Genomic DNA, 23,430 nt, shown 5'->3' with positions numbered 1-23,430 from the left:
CAGGAGCGTCGGGATTTTCTTCCCCGCCAGGGTCGGCGCATCAGATGGATCTTGTGAGAGATGCTCCACCACTCCGTTAACATAGAGAGAAAACAGAGTGGGGGCAAGCACGCAACCCTGGCGGACGCCCCTGTTCACCGGAATGCGAGGTGTTTTTTCGCCCTGTGAACCCCATCTAATTTGGGCGAAATTGCTATCGTGGAATTTTATCAGTAAGGCTAACAGGTAAGGTGGTAAGCCTAACTCGTTAAGAACATTCCACAATAAAGCTCGTGGGACCAGATCGAACGCTGTGCGTAGGTCAATAAAGACCAAGTACAAACTGCCCCCCCCCAACACCACAACTTTCCAATAGAGCATAAGGAGGCGAAATGTCTGCTCAATAGTGCCAGTCCCCGTTCTGAAGCCTGCTTGGAGGTTGGACAATATCTGATTTTCTTCTGCCCACTGCAATATCCTGGTTAAAACAACTTTGCCTGCCACGAGTCCAGCAGGCTGATGGGGCGATAATTTGCCGGATCGTCTCTGGAGCCCTTCTTAAAAATAGGGACCACTTCCGCTCCCCTCCAGGAATCAGGGAAAGAGCCTCCTAGCAGGGCCTCATTTAGGAGGGAAGTGATCAGTCTGCTCCACCACGCCGGGTAGGTTTTTAGCAAATCGCCCGGGATCCCATCAGGGCCAGCAGCTTTGTTGGAAACAATGCCCTTAATTGCCTTTTCTACCTCCTGTCTGGAAAATGGACCATCACTACTCATGAGGACAGTTGTAGGGCAAGGCAAAGGAGCCAAGATATGATGACAAACCCCCAGTGGGATGGAATACAGCTTGGAGAAATGTTCCAACCATACAGCACCGGAGATGTTACAGGTTATTTGCTGTTCAATGGGCTTTTCCCTGGCTCTTAGCAGATCCCAAAACTCCTTGGCGTTTTTCTTTTTGCTTGCTTCGGCCAAGTCCCGCCAGCAGTTTAGATCATATGCCTCTTTTGCTTCGGTCACAACTCTTTTATAAGTCTTCCTTGCAGCCCTTACATTATCTGGCTCATTATTTTTTACTGCCGAGATAAGAGCCCCCTTCGCTGCCCGGCATTTCGAGGAGTACCACTTGGTTCTGGACGTGGAAGCGCCTTTATGGGCCACCTTGGTGCTAGGTTGGGAGATAATAAACAAAACACTCAGAGCCTCTATGGTCTTTGTAAACAAAGGTAGGGTCTTTTTACCCGTGGGGCTTAATGTATCGAGCTTGGAATCAGCCTCTAGCAGAATAGACCCAGCTTGTGATAGCCTCTCTTCGTCCGCCGAGACTCTTGCCCACTTCAAGCGCCTACTACAGTTAGAGGGAGCGATTTCACGTGAGGTTTTCCACTTGTGGTCTGAGCTAGCATAGGTCCCAACCTGCCATGGACTGGTGATCGAAAGAGAAAGTGGGTTGTGATCACTGTCACTGGATACAATGACCTCCATATCTTGGTGGAAAGTCCACAGATTAAAATTGAGCATGACAAAGTCAATTCTGGAAGTTCGCCCAGTCCTGTTATATGTATGGGCTCCCATAGGGTCCGATTTGGAACGGCCGTTGGCTGGTCTCAGATTATGTTCCAGACAAAGGGCATTGATATCTATTGCGCTTTGTGTCCATTTGGGAATCGGATCGATGGCTAGGATAGGGATACCTCTCCTTGAGTCCTCTTCAAAGGTATCCAGAATGTCTTCCCTAGACAATGGCTCAAAGCAACAGTTAAAATCACCCGCAAGAAGGACATAAGAATCAATGTTGCAAGAGGCTAGTTCATTGCTTAGGCCTGTTGATGATAAACGTGAAGGCCCACCATTGGAGCCCCTCAGATAAATGTTAAAGACTTCTAGGGTCCTCCCTCCTTTGTGATACAGTGATAGCCATTGTAGGTCAGGAGATTTAGTAGACCTTTGGGTAACACCTAGCCTTAAGGCAATACTAATCCAAATCAATAGACCGCCTGAAGGGCGACCTTTAGAGCCAGGTTGTTGTACGGCTGGAACAAAGTAGGTCGTGAACCCCACTCTGTGCCTTGGTTCTTGGCACCAGGTTTCCTGAAAAAGGCAGATGCTATAGGGTTCTAGAAGGGCAATCCAGTCTGGATTTTCAAGATTGCGGACAAGGCCAGCCACATTCCAGCTCAGGATCGTTATTAACGGTGTACCAGAGGTGTGCTGTGAAAAGGGATAAATAGGTGGAGAAATTTCGGGTGCAGCCTCTCTGGAAACATTTACACAGGAGTCAGAATGCTGCGGTGAAGGAGCCTTGGTTGTATCAATCCAGTTCGCCTCTGCTGCGCCCCCTTGGATTAATGGTTGGGAAGTCGTAGCAGGTGAAACTGAGCAGCCTTCCGAGACAAGTGGGTCAGGAATAACAGGAAACATCAACCCTTCCTTAGTGTCTAAGCCATTTGTATATCCCACTAGGTCCGCTGGGAGATCTGGGGGTACGTGCTCAGGTGGGCTTCGGGTGTGCAGGGAAAAAGATTTTTCAGGGTTATGTTGAGTGTGTTGGCTAGAAAGTCAATCCACCTCCTCCAGGCCACCATATCTGTTTGAGGTAGGAAAGCCGTTCCAAAGTGGTTGGAGTTGGTTATAGGCTTTAGGGTGGCTTTTCCAAGGTTGGTGCTGAACTAAGGACCAATCATCCGCCGGGGTATGCTGGACACGGGGTGGATAAAAGAAAGACAGAGGTCTGGGTATGACCGGGGACCCTTCAGAACCAGGCCAGGAGCAGATGAATTGTGCCGTATGCGGGTCCTCAAAGGTCACCACTATACAGTCCCCTGGACTGGATTTCTTTGTTGGGCCCACCCAGCGAGTTCTTCGAACCATCAGGACTCTGCTTCTCCGGCCATTGGGGATAGGTCTATTGATATTTAGCCAATACATTATTTTATTTTTCAACGACCAGTGGTTCTCATGCTGGTGTACACCAATCTGGGGAACACCCGTTAGTACCACCACATAGTCGTTGGCCTCAGGGGGAAGGTCAATATACCCCCCTCTGAAGTTGTCCTTTGAAGGAGGGTCCTGTACGGTACTAAGGGTAGGTTTGGACTGGGCGCCAGGTTTAGGCTTTCCTAATTGGGAATTTGGGGCTCGTTGTGGAGCCTTAGGTTTAGTGGCAAGGGGAATTTGGTTCACCGCCACAGACCTTGGCTTGGGTATCGGCCGTGAGGGGGGTGGGGCAGGAGGTGGGACATCCTGCTGTAGTGTGGCAGGGTTTGAGGGTGGGACATCCTGCACTTGAATAGTGGGAATTGGAGGTGTTATATCTGGCACAGGGTGCCCCTGGTTTTCAAGAGTTCTCAAACCAAGAGTGGCCAGAGCAATAATACTTTTTTCCATCTCGAGCAGGTTATTCTCTATTCTCGAGAGTCTAAGGTCAAGAGGGGAAAGAAGTTTCTTTAGGGATGACCAGACCAGATCTATGAATTCCCTTTCATTGTTGCCCAACCCTTCAGTCTGCAAGCCCTCAGTCTTTTGGTCGATACTAGGTGGGGTGACATCGGAATCCACTGTACCTCCCTCCCTAGGGAGTTGAGACCCCGTGCTTTTTTCTTGAATCACGTTAGGTGACACGTTAGGTGACAGTGCTCTTGTGGAGGTTAGGTTTTGGGGAAGCACAATTTTCGCTTTTTTGCGTGCGTAAGCAGTGCCTGTTCGACGCTTCCTTTTAGGTCGTTTACCAGTAGTGGGGTTTGAGGATAACTGAGGGTTAGGGGTCGGGTTCTGGGCGCAAAATGCAACTGGGAGGTTGGCTTCATCTACGTTGGAATATCGCTCTAGCGATGGAGAGGGGGTGGAGTTGGTAGAGACCCGATGGACATCAACCTGTGTAACTACACATTGAGGGATGGCAGGGCGTTCCGGAGTAACCGAGGTGGCTATGTGGCCTAGGGAGGATTTTTTTGAGAGCGCTATCACTTGTGACAGTCTTCTGGCAGCACCCAGTTCTAAGGACACCCGGGTTTGTAATTTGGATATTTCATTATCAATGGCTATGTTAGTACGGGTGATAAAATCGTCCATTGGGCCGCTAATTTGCGAGGCTGCCTTGGAGGTCTTGCTCCGAGTTGCCCTGGTACTCATTTCTTATGGAACAAGGGGATGATTGCCTGTAAGGAAAAAGCGATGGAGGGTGGGCCAGTCCAGTCGTCTCCGTCCTCGAACGGCCTCAAACGGCCCGCTCTTTGCCCGGTCTTCGCCCCGGTCGCTCCCGCGCGCTCCCGCGCAGCGGATGCTCTGCCTAAAGATATAGAGTAGGGCAGTGGGCGTTGCCGGCAGGGAGAGCGGCCACAGGTGTTGCACGCAGGGACTCCTGGGCAATGGAGTCCCTGCTCGCCTGCTCGCAGCCCTGCCGGTGACCGAGATGGCTGGTGGGTTGAGGCTCCCCCGCAGAGTGACCTTTTCCGCAGCGGGACCCGAGCAGCGGGTCCGGCAAGTCGTGGGGTGAAGGTCCCAAGCCTGCTCCTGACGTTCAAAGTCGCCTCCTGCTATCCTCCAAGTCCGATGACAGGAAAAGGTTTCCCACTACAGCACGGGAAACGCTGCAGTTTTGAGCCGCTGTCAGGGGGCGTTGCCGGCAGGGAGAGCGGCCACAGGTGTTGCACGCAGGGACTCCTGGGCAATGGAGTCCCTGCTCGCCTGCTCGCAGCCCTGCCGGTGACCGAGATGGCTGGTGGGTTGAGGCTCCCCCGCAGAGTGACCTTTTCCGCAGCGGGACCCGCGCAGCGGGTCCGGCAAGTCGTGGGGTGAAGGTCCCAAGCCTGCTCCTGACGTTCAAAGTCGCCTCCTGCTATCCTCCAAGTCCGATGACAGGAAAAGGTTTCCCACTACAGCACGGGAAACGCTGCAGTTTTGAGCCGCTGTCAGGGGGCGTTGCCGGCAGGGAGAGCGGCCACAGGTGTTGCACGCAGGGACTCCTGGGCAATGGAGTCCCTGCTCGCCTGCTCGCAGCCCTGCCGGTGACCGAGATGGCTGGTGGGTTGAGGCTCCCCCGCAGAGTGACCTTTTCCGCAGCGGGACCCGCGCAGCGGGTCCGCAAGTCGTGGGGTGAAGGTCCCAAGCCTGCTCCTGACGTTCAAAGTCGCCTCCTGCTATCCTCCAAGTCCGATGACAGGAAAAGGTTTCCCACTACAGCACGGGAAACGCTGCAGTTTTGAGCCGCTGTCAGGGGGCGTTGCCGGCAGGGAGAGCGGCCACAGGTGTTGCACGCAGGGACTCCTGGGCAATGGAGTCCCTGCTCGCCTGCTCGCAGCCCTGCCGGTGACCGAGATGGCTGGTGGGTTGAGGCTCCCCCGCAGAGTGACCTTTTCCGCAGCGGGACCCGCGCAGCGGGTCCGGCAAGTCGTGGGGTGAAGGTCCCAAGCCTGCTCCTGACGTTCAAAGTCGCCTCCTGCTATCCTCCAAGTCCAATGACAGGAAGTAGGGAAGGTGTTGGATAGTACATTAAACCTATTCCCTATCCTAGAGCGCCCCCCAGCGCAATGCTTTGTAATGGTTTGCGTTGTAAAAGTTGCGTCGTAAAGGCACTGCGTGGTAAAAGTTGCGTTGTAAAGAATGTTCCCCCATTAGAGAGTGCATGGATAGATTAATGAACGAGAGATATCTAATGGCTGAGTGAGCACTTCTCTGGATATCAATGGAGTGAGTGAAATGGGTGAATGTGTGAGTAAAGAAGTGCATATATGTGATGATAAATGATGCTTGAGTGCATGTATAGATGCAGACAGGTTGCATCAACCTTACAGACTGTGGCCTCAGACTGTAGGCGTGATAATGTTATTAAAATGTCAATAATTATCAATATTATGTAAATGTAAGCATTACTCTAAGGCTGGGCACCATTATATCAAGAATGTTCACAATATATTAGGAATTAACACAATTATGTCAGTGCAAGAATTAGGCAAACACATTGCGAGCATTACACCAGAGGTGTGCACTATTGTGCTTAAAATGCACCGAGAATAAGCAACATCGCGGAAAAGACTGAATTACTGCAGGCGTGGCCACCATTGCGCTAAAATGCCCCTATTATCTCAGGAACCTGTACCATTATGCATGTTCAGGATTTCCCCATTGCTGAATATCTGTAGGTGGCTAAAATACCCAAAAAATGCCTACATGACTACAGACATGATGAAGAAAGGATGGTGAACATTTCATTTGGGAGAGGGGAGTGAATCACATGAGATCCGATCCCTGAGGTTCCGATGGTCCTTGCACCCCGTGTCCTGAATCTCCACACCACACTTAAGAGTACCCAATTTAATTTCTCCTCATCATTTTACAATCCGCCAGTTGTATTTACGGTATTATTGGAAGTGAATGTGATGCATTTAGGGAGGTATTGTATTTTTTTCGTTCATTTTTTACTTCACTGTCTTTGTGTTGAATTCCTCGTCCAGTTGGCCAGTCTACACTCGATTCAGATCTACCAGGTGACCCAGACTATCCCCTTCTACTTCCCTCCCAACTGCTCCTGGCCTCCTTCCTCTCTATGCCTTATCTCTGTGATGGTCTCGTCCACCAATCACTTGTGTTGGGTCCTAGTTAAACCCTCCTATCAGACGCGCAACCTCGACTACCGAGTGTAGAGCAGAAGATTAAGGGGCTCTTCTGTTGGGTCTTCCATGTTTTCATCTGAAGAGGTCAGGTAGGGCCTCCTCTTGCCTCTCTTTCTCCCGAGTGCCTTCAATTTCTTGATATTCTGTCGCTCATTTGTGGACCTCATTCGGCAATCATTTGGTGGTTGATCAGTGCCTCCAAGGAGTGGCACATTGGTTGTTTGTGGGTAGTCTCCATGTAGCACTTTCTTGGTGGTTTGAAAGTACCTCCAAGGACAGAACCTCTGTCGCCACTGGATGGACTCTACATAGCACTCACTTGTTGGTTTAACTGCACCTCCAAGGGTGGTGTGCAACCAAGTACTTACGTGCAAGAACATTAACCGCACCATGCTTCTACCACTTCATTTGAAACTCAAGCACCATCTCTGTCAACATGTGGTCCATAACCCAGACTACAAACAACACCTTCTCAACCATGAACTCTGAAGGAAGCTCAGAAGAGCAATTTAAATTGGGGCGCTATATTGACCTTTCCAGGCGTGTTTACGTACATTATATAATGCAGTCAAGCTACCCAGAAAACTCTTTAGCCTTGCATGTCGCTTAGAAAGTGCTACCTTAATGCTAACGCAATGCAATACAATACATTTGATAGATGCGAATTAGTTAAATGACTAATACGTGTACTGCAGAACTAGATTTACACAGTGCCATCAATTTAAAGAATGTCCAATTGGTAGTTGAGCAGAACAAAATAGTATTTAATCTGATCAATCAGGGAAATCAGTGTGGGTTATAGGGAATTGAATCCTAGAAGGGCCTGATAATTAAGGAACTCAAGCTCAGCCAGGAGGGCCGATATCAACAGGGCCTGCGATGTGGGCGATTTGAGCTATATAAATACATGTACTCGTGCTGGAGAGCGTCTCAGATGCTCCACATACAGGTCCATATTTTGTTTCTGCGTATGCTAGCCTCCAGTGGCGGCTGGTGGCTTTGAAAGTGGTGAGGTGTAAAATTCAACTTCGGCTGCCCTTGAGTGAGCAAAGCAAGTGACAAGAAATGACCCAAGAGGGTTTCAGGCTAAAGGACACTGTTTTTACATTCACGAGACAAGACCATTTATTACATTAGCATAATCCCAAAACATTACTCTCAAGGTGTGGAAAAACAAATTCTAGTTACTGTATTAAAGAACTTAAATAAATGATGGATAACATTGAGCCTTTTGCCTTACTTTTCCCAGTTACTACATGCACACAATAGTGTTCTTTTATGTATACATTCGTTGCATAGCAACTTGTGCTGTGTGCTTGTTTGGTGCTGCGGCCACAGGCGCCTTACTTGTCAGCAGTGTCACCATAAAGAAGCATCAGAAGGAAGGCAAGCAAAGCCTGCACAGACGCTCAGAATTGCACACACACACATCGTCGCCCACTGAAAGAAGAAACTCGTATGTTAGGTAATGTATAAGTGGCTTTGTGGTTCGACAAACCGTGGTCCCTCCAATTGTGAAATAACACAGCACATATGAATGACAGCTTCCTTGCCAAGCGCAATTCCAACAGCAACACTTGTCCTCATTTTTCACTTAACTTTCTCCCAGACATGCCTCTTTAATATGACCTATTTTTTTTCAGCCTTTATTTATTCATTCTCATATTTTAACACAACATAAAGTGCATGGTAAAAGGTGTCATCATCACATTCAAAGAAGAAACGTAGGCACGTAGCTACCCATCCAGTATGTCAAAATATTTTTTGCTGTCAAGACTTAGCATAAAGGATTAGATATTACAGATTCAAGCAAAACGCACTTGACAGTGTCAGATCACTCATATAGGGTGAGGTTCTACTTCCTCCTTAGTCCACGTCCCCCGCATCTGAATATGCATCCACTGTATTATATGCATAAAGGATTCCAAAATCGCCCCCCAGGCTCCCAAATCCTCATCGACTTTGTTGTCAGTACAAGAGAGCTTCATATGTCGATCCTCAGCAACACGCCATACCAACACATCTTTTACCCATAAGACCTCACACAGGACTCTTGGACCCTTCCATTCCATCGCTATCCTCCGCTTTGCAAGAAGCAATGGCAATTGGAAGAGTTTATTTGAGATCCTGCGTCCCTTGGGCTTTTTGATTCCTCCCAGCAGGCACACGCCAGGTGTCATAGGGATAACTATACCTACCACCGCACAGATGCGGGTTACCGCCATTCTCCAGAATCTATAGACCTCCCTAAGCACAAGCACTTTATAAACAAGGTCCATCTGAATGTACTAGGTGGACTTTTGGGCTAGATTTGTTCCTATTTTTAGCTTATTTACTTCTAGGAGGCAGCTCACAAGATCGCAAACACAGATGTATTGTCTTTCCTTTTCACCTTTCATTGTACTGACTTATGTCCCAAGAATAGGCACATATTCAGGCCCATGTGTTTGGAGCACGGTTACGGAATACACACACATCTGTTCATAAGCGCTGTGTATGGGTCAGGGAAAGGGAAGAGTATAAAGGACGGCGTCTCCGTGAGTCCTCTTGGGATCTGACGCCCTCCAGCGTCGAAGAGTCGCATTAGCTTTGGAAATGCTCTTGAAAGCAGGCTCGGTGCTTAATGCGGGGGTGGTGGGGTCTGCAGACCTTTTGAAGTGCGCTGCCAACCCCTTCCACCTGCGAGAGGGAGGCACAAGTCCTTGGCCGGGATAACCTAGCAGCGGCTCTCATAATTGGCCGTGGCCAGTGCGGGTGGACCCAGGAATGTTGGCTGTTGACAGCGAAACAATGACGTCAAAGGAACAAAAATGAAAACAAAAAAAATGTAGCGGTTGGGAGTTTAGATTCGCACTACGCAATGAAGCATGAAAGAATGTCCTGGTGTGTTTTGTCAAACAAAGGGGGTTTCTGGCGTCTCACTCGAGAGGTCTTTTCGTATAGCTACATTTCACCAGTGCGAGGTTCCAGATCAACAGTCGCAATTCTAGGACTAACAGTTCTGAGTTTAAACGTGCAAAAATAAACTCGTGCAATCCCCTTCTACTACCTATGCATTTGCGAGTACCTTCACCCCTAATCCAACCCAATTTTTAAAAACAACATCAAGAAAGTATCAACCCACCCACATAACGAAAACAAGGGCAAATGCAGATTACCAAACAGCAATCCAAAATAAAAATAATGCAACTGCACGTAAATGAAAACTAAATGTAAACAGAGGTAAAATGACCAGACAGCAGAATCCTATTGTCGTAATCCGTTCTATTACATATCCACTGATGTGAGTCAATAAAAATGTCCTTATGCTGCTATTAAAGTGATGGATGTCTTCTCAATCAATATTTAATGTTCTCCAAACTTTTGAACACGGGTGCAAACTAACGTAGGGGCAGTCTATTTGTGTTACAAATTGAAAAATAGAAAGAATGCACTTCTTCCCTTGTCAGTGGTAATTTTTTCAAGCTCGGTGGAAAAAACTATTAATTGTGAATGCGTGCGCTCAGAATGCGACCTGTCCCAACAATCGCAATTCATATGAAAAAAAGTCCAAAGGGGCACGCACGTGTGCGCCCTTCTGTCGCACTGCTAAATCAGGAATCTATCCCCATCATCAGCAACTTATTTTTCCTTTTAACTTGTATTCCTCTTATTCAGAGTAAACCCATCCATAATCTTGAAACCATTATCTAATATTCATCCATGCTCACAATCATCACAATAAAAGCAGCGTGATTCCAGCGTAATTCTTTTTATATCTTCCCATGAGTTCCCAGGACAGAGAGAAAACTGTTTACCTTCAGCTGCTTTCAGTAACTCAAATGAACTGGGGCTTGACAACTACTGGAGAGTGACACGTGATCACAGCTCGTGTCCGAGTCAGAAGGAAAAATGGCGTCTGTATGGTTCTCGGCCTACTCTGTTAATACTAGAAACACAGGGGAAGAATACACCTTTTCCTACCAGTTAGCACATATACAAGTTATTTCTGATGGATACATCTGCCAGTGGATTCCTCACCATGCGAATATCCCCCCTGCGTCAGCAATGTTTGGAAAATTCTTTTTTTAGCACGCCGGCGTGGACGACGTCATAGGAGCACGGCATCGCGCGTGACTCCGACTGACGTCACTGACTCCTTATTAGACCTACGTCAGCATAATGACATCAGTTCCCTTTTTTTCTGCGTCGTCGACGCTAACGATTTCGAGGGATCTTCTGTTGAGTTGATAGTAACTTTGTTACTATTGTGTGTTTTCTGTATCTCTTCGGTGTTGCTGTCTTCTGTCGTGATGTAGTCGAAGAAGACTGGGTTTAAGCCGTGTGATTCATGCGGGAAGATGATGTCCATTACGGATCCGCATGGTGACTGCCTTTGGTGCCTGGGTTCGGATCACGACGTCCATGGTTGTCGATCCTGTTTGAAGATGAACCCAAAGGCTCTTCGGGAGCGTGAGGCAAAGCTTCTGGTTGCCAAATTGAAGGGCAAGGATGGCAAGAAGGGTTCGAGGTCGAGATCGAGACGCCCGAAGTCAAAGTCGAAGTCGAGGTCGAGGTACCGGTCGAGGTCGGCGTCAAAGTCGACTTCGGGACATGTTTCCTGGTCTTCGAAAAGAAGCATAAGAGAAGGAAGTATAGTTAAAGGCACCATTCCGGAAAGGAGTCGGATTCGAAAACGAAGTCATCTTCTAGAAGGCATCGGAAGACCATGATATCTCCCTCTCCAGTTCGGAAGCCTGAAGGTGAGGCCTCGCCTTTGGTGTCACTGGAGCATTCTCCGGCTCCGGTGTTGAATCCTTCTCCGGATCCATCTCAGTCTTTGGGACATGAGGAAGAAGAAGTTGATGTTCCTCAGGGCTCGACGACTCCAGTTCACCAACCCGAGGAACAAGAGGAGCAGGAGGAGTCAATTCCGGTGCAGCCTCCTCAGGAGCAGCCGGTGGGTTCTTATTCTCCTTTTCCGGGTCCAGGACAGGATCCATCGCATTTTTTAAACGCCATGTTTGGTGTTTATGCGAGAGCCATGTACCCCTCTGGAGCACCGCTGGTCCCATGGGTCCGTTGGCATATAATTTGGGAGTTCCACAGGCCTATGCTCCGGCGCCGTTCTTGCCATTTATTCCAGCTCTGGCTCCACCTTGGCATCTCCCGGCGATGCCAAAGTATTCAACACCGTTTACTGCTTCACCGGCTCCGGAATGACTTCGAGATCCCAATCGGAGTTTGACGCCGGCTCCATGTTCGACGCCGGCTCCAATTCCACATTAGACGTCTGAGTATACCCAGCACACTCGGGGTGAAAATTGCAAAAAACACAGTTGATGGACGTGAGTCCCAGGCTCTCCACACCACTAGAGTCAAGCTATCCAGGCTGATGAAGGCTAATAGCCAGAAACCGGTCCTTGGATGCTTGATTCCGGTCTGGGAAAGACATGGCTTGGTAGTTCGGACTGGACTGTTCCCATGAGGCACAGGATCAGAGCTGATTTGCATATAGCCAGTGTCTAACCCAGGGTGGTGTGGAGTGCAAAAAAAAGATGGATTTAGGCCCAGATCCTTGTACTGGGGTGAATGTATGACATTGTTCGACATTCTGTCCATCAACTGTGTTTTTTGCAATTTTCACCCCGAGTGTGCTTGGTATACTCAGACGTGAGTCCCAGGCTCTCCACACCACTGGAGTCAAGCTATCCAGGCTGATGAAGGCTGATAGCCAGAAACCGGTCCTTGGATGCTTGATTCCGGTCTGGGAAAGTCATGGCTTGGTAGTTCGGACTGGACTGTTCCCATGAGGAACAGGGTCAGAGCTGATTTGCATATAGCCAGTGTCTAACCCAGGGTGGTGTGGAGTGCAAACAAATGATGGATTTAGGCCCAGATCCTTGTACTGGCGTGAATGTATGACATTGTTCTACATTCTGTCCATCAACTGTGTTTTTTGTAATTTTCACCCCAAGTGTGCTGGGTACACACAGACGTGAGTCCCAGGCTCTCCACACCACTGGAGTCAAGCTATCCAGGCTGATGAAGGCTGATAGCCAGAAACCGGTCCTTGGATGCTTGATTCCGGTCTGGGAAAGACATGGCTTGGTAGTTCGGACTGGACTGTTCCCATGAGGCACAGGGTCAGAGCTGATTTGCAAATAGCCAGTGTCTAACACAGGGTGGTGTGGAGTGCAAAAAAACGATGGATTTAGGCCCAGATCCTTGTACTGGGGTGAATGTATGACATTGTTCTACATTCTGTCCATCAACTGTGTTTTTTGCAATTTTCACCCCGAGTGTGCTGGGTATACTCAGACGTGAGTCCCAGGCTCTCCACACCACTGGAGTCAAGCTATCCAGGCTGATGAAGGCTGATAGCCAGAAACCGGTCCTTGGATGCTTGATTCCGGTCTGGAAAAGACATGGCTTGGTAGATCGGACTGGACTGTTCCCATGAGGCACAGGGTCAGAGCTGTTTTGCATATAGCCAGTGTCTAACCCAGGGTGGTGTGGAGTGCAAAACAACGATGGATTTAGGCCCAGATCCTTGTAGTGGGGTGAATGTATGACATTGTTCTACATTCTGTCCATCAACTGTGTTTTTTGCAAAGGTATATTGAGACATGACGATGATATTTTTAAAGATCCAGTGCGTGCTCGCATTCTCACGCCCCAAATTAAAAAAAAATATAAGCCTGCTCCCTCATATCCAATCTTCATTAAAGGACAGTTACCACTAGACTACTTGGTAGTCTCTAAGGCCCGTTAACGCGCTAATTCACAAACCACAGGGGATGTTCCCCCTCCAGACTAGGAGTCAAAACTATTATACGCCTCTGGTAAATGAGTAGCCACCCAAGCAGCAAATCATTGGCGCATTGCCAATACTAAGGCTCTGCTAGCCAGATATGATAGGGCACACTGGGACGAAATGGAGCAACTGCTACAACACCTCCCAGATGAGTACAAAGCAAAAGCCCAGGCCTTAGTCCAGGAAGGGAAACTTATATCCAACTCCTCAATTAGATGTGCTTTAGGTGCTGGAGACACCTCAGCTAGAGAGATAAACACTAGTGTGTTATTAAGGAGACATGCATGGTTGAGGATTTCTGAGTTCAAACTCGAAGTGCAACAGTCAATTTTAAATACTACTTTTGATAAGGAACATCTTTTCAGGCCAGAAGTAGATGAGTCTTGTTGTGAGGCTCCTTCTTCACAGGCAACTTCATGTGTCGGATGTAGGGCAGCCTGCCTGAGCCGCGGAGGAGCCCCGGTGCTGGTTCAGCGGTCCAGCAACGACGACAAATGCACTGCTGCATATGGGACAGGAGCCTGACTTTGGAGGATGATTGTGTTAGCGGGGACTCAAGCTATGTCCCACAGCTCACTGTGGTGTTTTATTTTGGACAAATTGGGGGCTAACACACAGCTGCTCACTTGAGTACTACTGAGTACTACGAAGACCACCGGGCAACAGGAGAGGCCACGCCCACTGAGGCGGAGGTCTTATAGCAGGAGTGGGGCTTATAAACTGTGGCGCTGCCGCCTCTATCAGTTCACCAGCCTTTGAAAAAGTGGAGCAACAAACGAAAAGCGTCATGCGGAATTTATTAATTTTGTGAGGCTTGGCTGCTGATTTCCTCGCTTTAACCCCTCCAATAAAGTCATGTTGGGCAATGGAACATCTTGTTGAGAGGCTCCTTCTTCACAGGCAACTTCATGTGTTGGATGTAGGCCGGCCTGCCTGAGCCGCGGAGGAGCTCTGGTGCTGGTTCAGCATTCCAGCAACTACGATTAATGCGCCGCTGCATATGGGACAGGAGCTTGACTTTGGAGGATGCTTGTGTTAGCGGGGACTCGAGCTATGTCCCACCGTCCACTGTGGTGTTTTATTTTGGTCAATTTGGGGGCTAACGCACAGCTGCTCACTGGAGTAATACTGAGTACGACAAAGGCCATCGGGCCACAGGAGCGGCCACGCCCACTGAGGCGGAGATCTGATATCAGAAGTGGTGCTTATAAACTCTTTTGCTGCCGCCTCTACCAGTTCGTCAGCCTTTGCAAAAGTGGAGCAACCATGATACGCGTCAGGCAGAATTTATTAATTTTGTGAGGCATGGCTGCTGATTTCCTCACTTTACCCCTCCAATAAAGTAATTTTGGGCAGTGGAACATCTTATTGAGAGGCTCCTTCTTCACCGGCAACTTCTTGTGTTGGATGTAGGGCGGCCTGCCTGAGCCACGGAAGAGCCCCAGTGCGGGTTCAGCACTCCAGCAATGACGACAAATGCGCCGCTGCATATGGGACAGGAGCCTGACTTTGGAGGATGATTGTATTAGCGGGGACTCGAGCTATGTCCCACCGCCTACTCTGGTGTTTTATTTTGGACAATTTGGGGTCTAACACACAACTGCTCACTGAAGTAATACTGAGTACTATGAAGACCATCTGGCCACGGGAGTGGCCACGCCCACTGAGGCGGAGGTCTGATAGCAGGAGTGGTGCATATAAACTGTTGTGCTGCCGCCTCTACCAGTTTGTCAGCCTTTGAAAAAGTGGAGCAACCAGAAAATGCATCAGGCGGAATTTATTATTTTGTGAGGCATGGCTGCTGATTTCCTCGCTTTAACCCCTCCAATAAAGTACTTTTGGGCAATGGAACATCTTGTTGAGAGGCTCCTTCTTCACAGGCAACTTCGTGTGTTGGATGTAGGGTTGCGTGCCTGAGCCGCGGAGGAGCCCCGGTGCTGGTTCAGCACTCCAGCAACGACGACAAATGCGCCGCGGCATATGGGACAGGAGCCTGACTTTGGAGGATGATTGTGTTAGCGGGGCCTCGAGCTATGTCCCACCGCCCACTGTGGTGTTTCATTTTGAACAATTTGGGGGCTAATGCACAGCTGCTCACTGGAGTAATACTGAGTACTCCGAAGACCATCGGGCCACGGGAGCGGCCACGGCCGCTGAGGCGGAGGTCTGATATCAGGAGTGGTGCTTATAAACTGTTGTGCTGCCGCCTCTACCATTTCGTCAGCCTGTGAAAAAGTGGAGCAACCACGAAACCCGTCAGGCGAAATTTAATAATTTTGTGAAGCATGGCTGCTGATTTCCTCACTTTACCCCTCCAATAAAGTAATTTTGGGCAATGGAACATCTTGTTGAGAGGCTCCTTCTTCACAGGCAACTTTGTGTTGGATGTAGGGTGGCCTGCCTGAGCCGCGGAGGAGCCCTGGTGCTGGTTCAGCACTCCAGCAACAATGACAATGCGAAAGGCATAAACAGAGTCCTGCAAAAACAAAGCCATGTAGCAACGTGTGCAAAAGCGGCATCATGGCAGCAGAGCCCATGCCAACCCAGCAATGTCGACAACGTCCCCATCGGCCATATGACACCACTAGCAGTATTTGTAGCGCTAAAAGTTTTCAAACTCACCTAATAGGCAAAACTGTCCTAGTCCACACAGACAACATACTAGCTATGTATTATATACAAAAACTCGGGGGGAGGCACTCTCTCCATTTATCATGCCTAGCACAGGCCATTTGGAAATGGGCCATACATCACAAAATCTATCTCCTAGCAGAACATCTTCTAGGAGTAAACAATGAAATTGAAGACCTTCTCAGCAGACAGAGACAGCAAATCCACGAGTGGGAACTTCATCCCCAGATTCTTCTTTCCTACTTTCAGGGATGGGATTTCCTCACATAGACCTGTTCGCTACAGCTCAAGACACGAAATGCCCAAGCTTTGCCTTCAGGTTCCCACACTTGCTCTCCAAGGGCAATGCCTTATGGATGAACTGATCAGGAATATTTTCCTATGCTTTTCCGCCTTTCCCACTCATTCCGCTAGTAGTTCGGAAGCTCAGACAATCATCCCTCAAACTCATTCCCACAGCTCCCACATGGGCATGTCAACCTTTGTTCACCACCCTGCTATAGCTCTCAATAGTTCCACACCAAAAGCTGCATCTCAACTCCAATCTCCTTACTCAGAGCCATGGATTAATCAGTCATCCAAATCCCAAGGAAATCAACCCTGGCGATTTAGCTCCTGAAGTTATAGAGTTTGGTTACTTACAATTACCACAAGACTTTACGAATATCCTAAAAGAAGCTAGGAAACCTACTACTAGGGCATGTTATGCAGCAAAGTAAAAAAGATGTGTTATATAGTGTAACAATAACAATATCAATATCCTTGATGCTTCAGTGCAAACATCATCTGTTATCTCTTACACTTACAGCATTCTGGATTAGCCTACACTGCCAGTTGATTTCATTAGCAGCAGTAGCTGCATACTTACAAAACAGACAACACTTACCTTTAATCAGAGTACCAGCCAGTGATTAAAGCCTTTATGGAATGACTAAAAGAAGTAATACCACCAAGAGCTCCACCTGCACCAGTATGGAACTTGAACACAGTCTTTACATGGCTAATGGGTTCATCTTTTGAACCAATGCACAAGTGTCAATTACAATTTCTATCATGGAAGGTATCTTTTCTTATCAGAAATACTTCCTTAAGAAGAGTTGGTAAACTCCAGGCACTAACTGTACAAGAGCCTTTCTTTCAACTTCAAAAAGACAAAGTGGTTCTTCGAACCAATCCCAAATTTCTTCCTAAAGTGGTTTCTGTTTTTCACATCAATCAATCGGTTGAGTTACCCGTTTTCTTTCCTCAACCTGATTCTGTGACAGAACGAGCTCTACACACACTAGATGTTAGAAGAGCTCTACTGTATTATGTGGAAAGACAAAAGATTTTCGTAAGACAAAACAGCTCCTTGTTGCCTTTTCGCCACCACACAAAGGCAATCCTTTTTCTAAATCAGGCATTGCAAGATGGATCGTGAAATGTATCTAAACATGTTATGTGAAAGTGAAAAGAACCTTGAAAATACCCCCAGAGCACATTCCACCCACAAAATAGGGGCTACTATGACCTTCTTAGGGAGTATTCCCCTAGTTAACATCAGTAAGGCGGCAACATGGTCTACACCTTACACATTCACCAAACACTATTGTGTAGGATGGTTAGCGAGACAACAAGCTAATGTAGGCCTGGCAGTACTCAAAACACTTTTTTAGACCACTGCAACAGCTACAGGTTAGCCACAGCTTTGGGAGTTTGCTTTTGAATAGTCTATGCAAAGCATGTGTTCTACAGCTCACATGCCTCGGACAGATAATGTTAGTTACCCAGTAAGCTTCAGTTCTTGGCATGTAGATAAGCATGGGCGGAAAATCCGTTACGCTCGCGGATTTTGCGGATTTTCGGTAAATTTGCAATCCGCGAACTCCCGCGAATTTACCGAAAATCCGCAAATCCGCGAGCGGCGGATTTTTCCGGGGGCAAACGTTCAAAACTTGAAGCCTGGCTTGTTGTAACTATTTTAGGATGGCGCCGGCAAGCTGCCAGCGCCATCCTAAAATGGTTACTAAGTTAGCTTCAACAGGAAGCTCTAATAGATAAAATAAAGCAGGTGCTCGATTTTATCTATTAGAGCTTCCTGTTGAAGCTAACTTAGTAACTATTTTAGGATGGCGCTGGCAGCTTGCCGGCGCCATCGTAAAATAGTTACAACAGGCCAGGCTGCTGAACTGATCTTTCTCTGACCTTTTATGCACACAAGAGGCATGTGAACTCGCATGGAAGCCCCGCACGTTTGGCCCCGCGCACACACTCGCGGTTTGCACCGTCTTCCCGCCATTCACCCACTATGATGGACAGCTCACTCAAGGGACCCCTGTGCCCTTCGGGCGATTGCATAGTAACACACACATGGTCGCTCGAACTAGTTGATGCTCAAATTCAGTGACTCATTCATTAGCCCAAAAACAATCATGAGCGTCTTCGAGGCTGGACAGGTGTGCCTCTTCCCAAATCTACCGTGGAAAGTCAGCTGTGATGCTGGGTAGAGGCCTTTGCATCCTTGACTTTCATGAGTGCAATCTCCGTGCTGTTCCTGTGACCAGGAGCTTCTTTCTCTTCATATTATTGTGTTCGCACGGGTTGCTGCAAGTTCGCACGCGTTTTGTACAATTTCGCAATTTGCGAAATTGTACAAAACCCTCGCGAACTTGCAGAAACCCGTGCGAACATAAAAAAAATCCGCAAATTCGCGAGAATTCGCGGATTTTGCGGATTGCGAGTTCGCAAATCCGCAAAATCCGCGAACGCGAGATCCGCAAAATTCGCCCATGCTTACATGTAGAGCTGTAGTTTCACATGCGCCCACAGGCCTCCCGAGGTACCTATACCTGTTGCACTTTTTTCTTACTTTACATACATTCGCATGGACATCTCTATTCTACCTTTACTAATTCTATTCAAACCCTCTGCGGGAAAACAATCTAACAAAGGAGTCGATGCCCATGCGCACTATCATCATAAGGAGGAGTCACCTACCTTGTGACTGGAAATACTTCTTCGAAGAAAAACAAATTGCAAACATCCGGACCCAACACTAGATAGCAGGAGTATGCAAAGCATGTGAATCTACAGCTCTACATTCCAAGAACAGATGCTTACTGGGTAAATAACCTATATCTCAGTACAATCAAAAGGTAATGACTAATATAGACATCTAAAAAAGTAGCCCATTTTTCAACACTGTGCCGTTTTCAACTTGTAAAAGTACATAGTATATGTGTTTTGCATGGTAAGCAAGAATGCATGTATTTGTGTTTGCTGCAAACAATGTGTGTGGTAATATTAGAGAAATCAACAAGAAAAATAAGCATTGTCGCTGGTGGTCCGGCAGATTTTGGGCCACTTTGATTTGCCATGAGGGGTTGATCGCACCCTCCTTGGAGACTTGATCTTATCCCTCAGCCACCTAGGGAAAAAAAACTTTCAATGAAACAAAAAATGCACCCCAAGGAGCCGGCCCGTTAGCTAGAAAGGCCGACCCCCTCTACATTAATGAAGCATGCTTTTCCCCTGGGGTGCAGACCTCTTTTGTCTGACCGGCCCCCAGAATGTATGCACACCTTTTTGTGTTCCCTTGGGGCCTCAATCAGGCCATTCCTAGGGCATGATCGTGACCCCTGGTGGAAAACCCACATTATCAGCAAAACAATATTGGCCCGTATACCAGAAGCTCTCACGCTTCCAACAAAGGTTGCATTTGTTACCCTAAGTGGGAAAGGTATGTCCAGACTTGGGCCAGTGCTCGCCATGCCACTGGAGTCAAGCTATCTTGGCTGATCAGAGGTGATACACCGAAACCTGTCCTAGGATGGACTTGGCATGGCAGGTCAGGCTGGACTGTTCCAATAGGAAGCAGGGTCAAGACTGATTTACATATCAGTCTTGATATGCTTCTCACATTTGCCTCCCATTTGTCTCCTTTAAATGTGGGTTGGCCATTTTTGGCCTAAAACCCCCACCAAAGGTAAGAGAGAGCACTCCCCTGGTTCTTCCTCGCTGCTCCAGTGGGGGTTTAAGACATCAGCACACTTCGTGGAATGCTAATGGCATAAATGGGGTGGTGCCGGAATGTGGTGACTAAAGCAGAAAAGATTCTACTCCGGGGTTTGAAAAAAAAGAAGCCTCTGCTGCAAGCACGTAAGGTTCCTTTTAAACCCTCCTCAGCATTGACCATGGGGTAGAAGTGCGGGCGTTGGCGTCTGGCCAATGCCTGCACAGAAAGGGCTAATATGGACCGTCCAATACAGTGTATCCATGATATAGTCTACCATCATATTGTAAAAGTATGTAGATGTGGAATTAAGAATAGTAAGTCTATACATCGGTGCATATACTAATGTTCTCAAAATAGACATAGCAAAAAGGGATGCTATATTTTGGCAGGTTGATATTAAAACCAAAATATTGTGACAGGTATTCCCCACAGACTAGTGTATCTTGTCCCTTTATTGAAGCTCATTATGGTTTTGGGAATGGTAAAGACCTTTCTTCGCGACCAAAACCTCTCAGAATGTGATACAACACAGAATTCTCGGAGACGCTCTGATCAAGGGAAGGTGGCAGGATAGCTTCCACGAAGAGGAGTGTTGCCTTTCTTGTGCTTCACCTTTCAGTAAAGTAATTTAATCAGAGAATGTTGGCCTGAGAACCATTAAAGCACCATAAGCCTCAGTGCAGTGGCAAAACCAAAAGAAATGAAAGGAGCTGTTTGTTGAAGTGCATAAAAACTACAAGGGCCTTGGTGAGTTGGGGCATAAAAAGAAGCAATGGACTACTTATGTTCTGCATCATGCTATAGGCCTGCATTTGAAATCCTGATATGCTTGATCGTGGGAACATATTGTGCCCTTGCAGTTCATAGTGTTAATGCAGGTATTTCATATTATCAGCCTTCCTTAGTCATAAAGGGCCGATTTATACCACAAAGGATCGGCTATACTTTATGAGGGCGACGGAGTACCTGCCCTTCAAATTTGGAGATGTCTGTTGACCCAGCAGACATCTCCTACATTTACCGGCATCACCTACATTTGCTGGAACCACAATCACAGCTTTCCCTGTCAATGCATTAAACGTTTGACAGGCGGCTCTGTTGACAGGAAAGTACCATCCGTCAAACTCTTAACCACTTTCTTATTTTCAAAAACAAAATCTCAAAGCAGGATTTTGTTTAAAAAAAATAAAAAACGAATGACCCCCTTCTTCATGGGAGGTGTCTCGCATGGTGTGGGTTTATTTTACAGTTTTCACTGCCCCTTACCGCCAAATTGTACATGGCGGTAATGGACAAAGAAAGCTTGCTATATGACCGCCCACTCTAAAACGGGCAGGTGTTCAAATGGTCAAATCTCCAATGGCCCTTATTCTTTGGGACCTTTGGATGTGTATGTCAGTGGCGTAGATGGACCAGTCTTCGGCGCAGACATACTGAAGGTCTGCCCAGCTCTAAATGAGCCAGGCTAACCTTCAGTTTGGGGGCGAAGGTACTCTGTCGCACATGCAACGGAGTATCCTCTACGCCAAACTACTTGTGACGGAGTACCTTCCCGACCAAACTCTAAATCAGGCCAATAGTCTTTCATGCAATCAAAGAGGTTTTACCAGTGCACAATTGTTAGTATTTTCTAGTAACCACTAGCACATTACACACCGTACACCAAGAAATCTTTCATTTTGAGGGGTCTTTGAGCAGGTGTGACCATCAGCCCAAACTTTTAGGGTCAAAGCCCTCTTACAGTATTTGCAGTCAACCTTTTTTTGCAGTGCATGGGATGTACGTTTTGAAACAGTGCTTGAGATGGGAGCTTTATCCAAATTCAAATTCAAACTATCCCAGTGCCTGTTATTTAAGCCCTGTCCATTTACTTGGAATGAACGTTGTGTGCAAGTGCTTCGGATTAATATTCTCTCCCAGCTCTTAGGAATTACACTTAGCCTCATGGTTTGGAGCAACAGTGAAACTAGGTGCCTGAGATCATAGCTCTGTAGCAAAGCCTGTCGTGTAATATTTGTTCAAATGCTTGGAATGTGAGCCATTTCTAATTGCTTGTAATGTAACCTCTGCTCTGGTGCTTAGGATCTGCCCTCTGCTCCAGTTTGTAGGATGTAAGTTCTAGTCTAGTGCATTGAGTCACAGATTCTGGCTCATTACTTGGCACATGTTGTGTGTTTTAGATACAAGTTCAATCCTAAGGTTTAGGATCTAAACATTGGTGCATGCTTGGTATGTTTCCTATATTGTTGGGTATGCTATGACATGGTGCTTTGCAGAGTGTAGTAGCGGAGTACGATGGATGTGTCTTACAGTGTTGTTGCTGTGAATCAAATGTCTTGGAAAGTGTTGCTGATATTTACCTAAGTGTCAAATGTTTTCATGTACAAAGCCCTCAGTTGGTTAGCAGATGTGTATTAATGGGTAACTTCTTCCTTCCATCTGCAGTCTGGCCCTGGGCTTCTGTGGCTGTCGTTATTCTGACCATCCTGATCTTCCTGGGGTTTGCCATAGTTGGTAAGATTGGAGATTAGATGCTTTTTTATTCTTAGCTTCTTTTCTTGTCTATTCCTTCTCAGCATTTTCTCTTCATATCCATCCCATCTTTCTTTCTCTTTCTTTCAACATCCCCATCTTCCTTTCTTTAGTACTCCCTTCAACCTATCTCTCTTCTTCATTTCCTCCTTACATTCACCCATCCACATGCAAATCAACCTTTAGCCTGCTGCATTTTCACAAACTGCTAGACCACTCTGAATGCAAACACAAGAATCCCTAGTCAGGTTACCTCCTTGCGGGAGTCACTCGGGAGATGCAGCTTGGATGTAGCATAGCACGCACAGGAACACCCTCTGAGTAGACCCATGCATATTAGGGTGACTCCCTTAGCAAAAAGATGAGTGCCAGGAACACATGAATTTAATGAAGCCAAGATAATTCTTCCTAGTGCATTACAGACCACGGGTTTGTTTTACCCCTTCTGTTTAATTATAAATGATACAATCTCTTTAATAAACAAATAAGTAAAGGAGACCATCACACGCAAGTCAGCTTTGATTTTGTTCCAATAAGATTAATCCAGCCTGAACTGTTAAGCCACCTCCATCCTGAGCAAGAACATAAACAAATCCAGACAAGCATTTGCATCCATCACTTTTTTACTCCATGGGATGAGCAAAACTGTTTTATCAGGAGTTCCCTAAAAATATGGACTCACTTACTTACCCGTAATTTTCATTATTCCTAGTTCAAGTCTTCCTGATCACGGTCCTACCCATTTAAACATGTCCCATCCTTCTGTCAGACTATTCCCCCTTTTCAGGACTGTTCCATATTAAGGACCCTCTTAGTTGGTCAGTGTTTACTAAGAGCATCCCAACCTCACACATCATAACCTTTCCACTAGCCCCTATACCGACCTTT

The 23,430-nt window shown here is 47.2% G+C and overlaps 1 protein-coding gene across 1 annotated transcript in view; it reads left to right on the top strand.

The window, feature by feature from the left end:
• Positions 1 to 23,430, top strand: part of AMHR2 (anti-Mullerian hormone receptor type 2) — a 976,241-nt gene that overhangs the window by 350,098 nt on the left and 602,713 nt on the right. The window contains exon 4 of the mRNA XM_086936519.1: positions 22,456 to 22,524. Within this exon, the coding sequence (XP_086792645.1) occupies positions 22,456 to 22,524 (69 nt within the window). The remainder of the gene's footprint in view (positions 1 to 22,455; positions 22,525 to 23,430) is intronic.

Source organism: Lissotriton vulgaris, chromosome 1_1 (genome assembly GCF_964263255.1).
Source record: "Lissotriton vulgaris chromosome 1_1, aLisVul1.2, whole genome shotgun sequence".
NCBI classification, from domain to species: domain Eukaryota; kingdom Metazoa; phylum Chordata; class Amphibia; order Caudata; family Salamandridae; genus Lissotriton; species Lissotriton vulgaris.
Note: the sequence above shows the minus strand (reverse complement) of the source record. Positions and strands in the feature narration are given on the sequence as shown.